Here is a 6626-nt window from a genome sequence, read left to right on the forward strand (position 1 = left end):
TGCCAAGCACCAGACATGTCATAAGTATAGACCACATTCCTATTTCTAACCAATGGTTTAGCTGATTATGGATACATGATAAGGGTGCGGCTAACTTAATTAATCTGTGATCGTACTGCAGAGATGAATAATTCACAGACGTTGGTCACAAAAACATGTGAAGTCTTCTATGCAAATATTGAAAATGTATTTAATTCTCAAGCTGTTTGTACTTTACACTGCACAAGCAAGGATTTCATATACGGTAAACAATTTACAATGCCGTCAGAACTTATAAACGGTTTGATTTTCTTTCTATCACTCATCGGAGTAGTATTTGTCTTTGAGCCTGACCGAAATCTCATTCTCCTCGATATGTGAACCCCTGTTTTGTCGTACTCCCTCTTTCCTCTGTTTCAGGTATAAAACGACAGTCGCCACAAGCAGGCAGACGGACGCCAGCATCATGCCCAGTCCTATCAGCAGGAAGAGCTGAGCATGTCCAGCGGTCCCCCCCTCCGCCTCGCAGACGGGTGGCTCTTTGGGGATCTGTGCCAGCGTGTGAGGCATGGACCTGGTGGGCACGCTGTCCAGCTGACAAGGCTCCATGGTCTCATTGACCACCAGTAGGTTGACCCAAACCGTGGTGTGGAGTGGGACCGGTTTCCCCGCATCACTGACCACGATGAACAGGTGATGCATCCCCAGGTCCTGCCCCAGTAGACGCTGGGCCAGAGTGATGTTCCCCGACCTCGAGTCCAGCCGGAAGGGGCTGCTGCTGTGGTGCGCCGGCTCTCGCGCCGCGATGGTGTACGTGATCTCCGAGTTCGCTCCCGAGTCCTCGTCGGTGGCGTAGATCTTTGTCACCAAGGCGCCCGCCATGGTCGTCGGAGAGACGGTCAGGCAGGACAGGTTGCTGCTGGGTAGGATGACCTTTGGCCGGTTGTCGTTGACGTCCTCCACAAAGATGGTGACCCTAGCGACAGAGGTCAAAGAGGAGGGTTGACCGTTATCGCTGGCCTGCAGGTGTAGCTCATAGCGGTCCTCCCTCTCTCTGTCCACGTGGGTAGTGCAGCGCAGCGTCCCCCGGGCGTTGTCCACGACGAAGGGCCCGCTGCCGTTGACGACGCGCACCTCCACGTTCCCGTTCTCCCCTTCGTCTGGGTCTCTCACCCCCACCTTCCCCAGCGGCGCGAGCGGCGGCAGGTTTTCGGGGATGAAGAAGATGAAGTGAGGAGTCAGGAAAGCGGGCGTGTTGTCGTTCTGGTCCAGAACGTGAACGGTCACGGCGGCCGCCGACTCTAGCGGAGGAGAACCGCCGTCTCTCGCCAGCACGGTGAGCGCGTGCACGGCCTGCCGCTCCCTGTCCAGAGGGGCCGATACCGACAGCTGACCCGTCACGCGGTCCACTTTGAAGATGGCAGCCGTGCGCTTCCCCAGTCTGTAGGTGACCCTGCCGTTGTGGCCACTGTCTGCGTCTGAAGCTCTGACCCTCAGCAGCGCTGCCCCGGGCGGGTTGTTCTCCTCCACCTCCAGCCGGTAGTGAGACTGGAGGAACCGAGGGACGTGGTCGTTGACGTCGCCCACCAGCACCCTGATCACCCTGCCGGGGTGCGTGCTGCTGACGAAGCCCTCGGCGGTCGGCCCACGCGCCACCACGGAAATATGATATTCACGTTTCATCTCGAAGTCTAGGGGCTTTGATGTGGAAAGGAGATATTTTCCATTCTGCTGGCTTAATGAGAAAGGCACGTCTCCCTCTATGAAAAGAGACATTCCTTTAAAGCCGCTGTCCCCCCCTAGTTCTAAGAGAGCCAAAACAGTAGGGGGCTCGTTCTCCGGTAACACTATAGTTTGGTTTTGATGCTCTGCTATGAACCCGATCTTTACCGCCGGCTCCTGGCTTGCCACGGGCAGCACGGATACGGTTACCTGAGCATCTGTCGGGGGGCAGTGATGGCCGCTGGCTAGCACTTTCAACAGCAGCTCCTCAGAGCTGTCACTCTGAAGGTCCCGTGCTAGAACGATGTGCCCGGTGTGTCTGTCCAGGCTAAAGAGCTCCTTGGCCCGCTCAGAGACCTTGGGACTGAGGTAGTAGGCGATCGCAGCATTGGGGCCTAAATCTGGGTCCGTGGCTCTGACCCGGGCCAACACCGTGCCCCTAGTACGGGAGTCCCCTGGGACGGTGACACGGCGGGGGCTGTCTGGGGTGAACCTCGGGCAGTTGTCGTTAACGTCGGACACCGTGACGGTCAGAATCACCGTGGCTCTAAGGCGCGGCTCAGGGCCACAGTCCGTGGCCACCAGCGTCATCTGATGCCGGTCCCGGGTCTCTCTGTCCAAAGCTTTTTGCACAACCAGTATAATGACGGGGTCCTCCTCCCCCACAGCCAAACCAAAGAAACCGTCAGAGTCCTCTAGATGGTACAGGAGCTCACCGTTACGCCCCGTGTCACTGTCCCGAGCCTGACCGTCCAACGGGAAACTGGTCCCCACAGCCGCGTCCTCGGACACGTTCAGGTGAATCTCGCCGCTTTCAAAGCGGGGCGCGTTGTCGTTGATGTCCTCGACGACCACGAGGAACTGTATCAGGTCTCCGGAGGGACCCACGATGGCGTTGTGTGAGATGATGCATTCCTTCGCCGCCCGCGTGCCCCCCGCGGCGGGGCAGAGGGCCTCGCGGTCTATCCTTCGCTCCGTGGTGCGGATATCCCCCGTGTTGGTATCCATCCACAGGTACTCCTGGGTCAGGAGCTGGTACGGAGGGGGGAAGTCTTTACTGAGGGACCCCACCCGGAGGCCGGCCTCGGGTTCCTCTGGAACGGAGAAGCGGATCGAACCGCATACGATCTGCCTGAGATGGACCAGAACCAGCACATTCTATGGGGGGGGGATAAAAACAAGTATTGAACATGAATTTGCAGGAAACATGTTCACCACGATCGACTCCTTTTTTTTAAATGTTTGCATTTGGACCTGAAATAGCTTGGCAATTTCCACAGATGATACTACTTTTTACGGTTCAGTGAGTTCTTTAAAATGCAAGGACTGCGAATGTAATGTAATGCGATGCCCCCCCCCCCCCCCCCCCTCTCTCTAACTTCCATGCATCAATTATTCGAACCCACAGCGCTTAACAAATGACTAAATATGTCTCTGGTGCTATAAGAGAATATTCACATTTACATATTACAATTCCAATATTTTCAGAAATATTCTTTATTTTTTTTCCCTTCTCCTGATCGGGTAAAAAGGAGATGAATGGGTCATGTATACATTTCAAATGTCCCCTGGCATATTCATGTTTTAACCTATTAACTCAATGGACTTCGCCATGCTGCTCCTCCTAATATTCTATTACCCAGTTCACTAGATGTGTAGACCACATGAAACTATACAGCAAGGAAATCAGAATCCCTATCGATAGAAAAAAGAAAGAAAGAAGGAACGTTTAATTTCCCCCCGGTCAGAGACAGCTGCCCACACAAGCATGTTAAAATGATGAGATAATAATCTGTACCTGTAGTAGTCCAACCCAGTTCATATTGTGCAGAATCCCATGACCCATAGCCCTCACACATGTTACCTGGATTCGCTGCCAGAATGAAAGCCAAGGGAGTGAGGGAGCATTCTATACCTGTTACGACTGACGGCTGGAAATCCACACGCTCCTCCTCTTTCAAGCTTGCTTGGCAATTGGATACATTAGCCAAACCCAGAACTGGTTTCCTTGCATTCTTCCTTTTGACCATAATAACATGTCGTTACGCTATTAAAAAGTATTTGTCGTAAAAGGGTATGGACATGTACAAGTGCTGGACTTTCTGTTTCGTCATGACAACATAAACATTCTAAACTGACCCATGCAAGTTTATTTCCTGTTGCAACCAGAATCTACTTCACAATGTTTTGCTCATGCGATAACTGACAGGAAGGGAAAACCCTGGGTCCAAACTGTTCCCTATAGCAACAGGATTCCAGTGAAATTGTCTATACTACAGTACATACAGTACATGAAACGGGTTGGGACAGGTTGATGAATTAAATGTTTACAGTTGCTTGTTGTAAAGGGCGGAGTTGATAGTCTGCCGGTATTATAAAGATAAGTCACACATTAATCTACACTACATTGTTTCTCTCTGCAGTCACCTAGATCATGTGGTACAAATAAGATAAGACAATGTTTGATATACTCTTTTAAGGAGACATGTGTGCCCTGGGACTGTTCATTCAATATTTGTGGATATGCACCGCTCTTTCTGAGGGGGAAAAACCTTGACTATGTGATGTCACCTGGCTGGATCTGTTGCTGCTCCATTGATGATGAAATGGATTATCTATATTTGTGGGCCTGTAAAATGTGTATGTCTCTTACACCCAAATTAGGTTTTTAATTCTCGCGCAGACCTGTTAGCAACAGTAGAATATAAAGATGAGAACTCATTATGGCGGGATTCATTTTACATCCAAGTGCCACGACAAACTCGAGGGTTCTCTGTCTGAGGGAGAGGGAGGTGCATGTCTACATATTGATGCATGTCTTTCTTGGGTAATAGGTATAGGTGAATTCTTAAAATGGGTGGCACCCCTTTAATGCACCTGTCATGTTATGCGAGAGAGAGATTGATTGATTGATTGATTGAAAAGTTTATTAACAGATTGCAGAATGGGTACAATACAGTACGGCTCAATACATACAATTGTTAAGGGGATGCAGACCAGAGAAAGACTTTCGTCTTGTTTACATCAGGGTCCCCCATTTTCAATTCATCATAACATATATGACATACATGACATACAGATAGACAGTACTGCTACATCTATACATTTATGACATATCAGATTTGCAAATACAGTACTGTTTGTGATACAAAAGTGTCCAGAAAAAGAGTGTATATACATTTGGCGTAGAAACTGTACATTGGAGGAGGTTGGGTGGGTGGGGTGGGTTGGGTGAGGGCTGTACATTGGAGGTGGGGGGGGGGGGGGGGGGTTGGGTAGGGGACACACACACATTTTACACTGTACATTGGAATACTGACAAAGCCTTACTTGGTCATTTACTGTACAACTAGGTTAGGACATTTGTAGGGGCCAGTTTTGAATTGCAGTCTCACGTAGGTGTTTTTTGAGAGTGTTTTTGAAAGTGGGTAGTGATTCACATTCCTTTACAGCTTTAGGGCGTTCCACATTGATGTGGCATAATTGCGAAACGTGTTTAGTCCCTTGTTTGAGCCGAATCTGGGTTTTACATGATTTGTGGAGCTCCCTCTGGTGTTGTGATCGTGGTATTCACTGACCTTTGGGAAGTATTTTGACATGTACATGGGTACCTTGGTCGCGTAGTGTATCTTGTAGACCAGGCCCATTGCAAGTTGCTGTACTCTGTCGTCTACTCTAAGCCATCCTAGGTTGTCAAAGTGGGCAGGGGTGAGGTGGGTTCTAGGAGTTAGGTCAAGCAGTAGTCTGACTAGCTTGTTTTGAGATGTTTGTAATTTGTTTTTTAGAGAGAATTGCGCTTCATGAGCGACCTCTATTGCCAGCTAAGGGGACTTCATCGTGTGAACCCAATTTTAGTTTTTAAATGTTTTGTCAGTCTTGCAATAGTCGACCAATTGCTTTGGTCCATTTAAGTAATGGCTATATGCCTATTTTAGTTTTCTTAAGCAAAATCTTTATTTATTTATTTGTATTTGTTTGTGATATGAAAAAGCGCTGCCCCTATTTGAGTTTTTCTAAAGCCTTTCTTTCTTTCTTTCTTTCTTTCTTTCTTTCTTTCTTTCTTTCTTTCTTTCTTTCTTTCTTTCTTTCTTTCTTTCTTTCTTTCTTTCTTTCTTTCTTTCTTCTTTCTTTCTTTCTTTCTTTCTTTCTTTCTTTCAGGTTGCAGTGAAAGCGGCCCCATTGCTTAACCCTTTCACTGCCGCACGCACTACCAAACTGTTAACCCTTTCACTGCGACAATACACATAAGGTTAACCCTTTCACTGCCACACACAACAGCACAGCAGGTTAACCCTTTCACTGACATACTACAGAAGGACGGTTAACCCCTTACTATGATAGTAAAGGGTTACCCCTTTACTGATGATGAATTGAAAATGGGGGACCCTGATGTAAACAAGACTAAAGTATTTCTCTGGTCTGCATCCCCTTAACAATTGTATGTATTGAGCTGTACTGCACTGTACCCATTCTGCAATCTGTTAATAAAGTTTCAATCAATCAATCAATCAATCAATCCCTTCTGTTGTGTGTGGCAGTGAAAGGGTTAAGATTCTATTTCTGGCTTTTTCTCTCTCCCGTTACGTCTTCGCTCCAGCAGCCTAATCGTTTTTCCTCTCAACTATAACTTTCCGCCCCGTCTCCAAACTACTGTAGGTCTAAGTTTCTCTGTGACCTGATTGGCTGATTATGTGCGCTGGTTCTTTCCGCTACATACAGTAGTGGACGCCGAGAGGTCTTATATAAACGTGGAGCTCCACCTGTCCGCTACTTAGATTAAAATACCTCTGAACTCACAGTCTCACACACATCGTATATAGGTTTGTGCTTTATTCTACTGGAATGTCTACAGAAAACATGGCAGGTGAGTTATTGGGCTTTATTTCGGTACTGCATGCCTGTGCAATATACAATAGCGTAAAATA

The 6626-nt window shown here is 48.3% G+C and overlaps 2 protein-coding genes across 2 annotated transcripts in view; one reads left to right on the forward strand and one right to left on the reverse strand.

Annotated features, from left to right (window-relative positions):
* Window positions 1-207: 207 nt before the first annotated feature.
* Window positions 208-3619, reverse strand: pcdh20l (protocadherin 20-like). The gene is made up of 2 exons (XM_084332285.1): window positions 3500-3619; window positions 208-2859 (listed from the first exon to the last, which is right to left on the reverse strand). The coding sequence occupies exons 1-2, from the start codon at window positions 3545-3547 to the stop codon at window positions 298-300; spliced, it is 2610 nt and encodes an 869-aa protein (XP_084188411.1). The 5' UTR covers window positions 3548-3619; the 3' UTR covers window positions 208-297.
* Window positions 3620-6481: 2862 nt separating this feature from the next.
* Window positions 6482-6626, forward strand: part of LOC311243175 (regulator of cell cycle RGCC) — an 8469-nt gene continuing 8324 nt past the window's right edge. The window contains exon 1 of the mRNA XM_084332297.1: window positions 6482-6565. Within this exon, the coding sequence (XP_084188423.1) occupies window positions 6544-6565 (22 nt within the window). The 5' untranslated portion in view covers window positions 6482-6543. The remainder of the gene's footprint in view (window positions 6566-6626) is intronic.

Source organism: Notolepis coatsorum, assembly GCF_963971535.1.
Source record: "Notolepis coatsorum genome assembly, chromosome: 16".
Lineage (NCBI taxonomy): Eukaryota > Metazoa > Chordata > Actinopteri > Aulopiformes > Paralepididae > Notolepis > Notolepis coatsorum.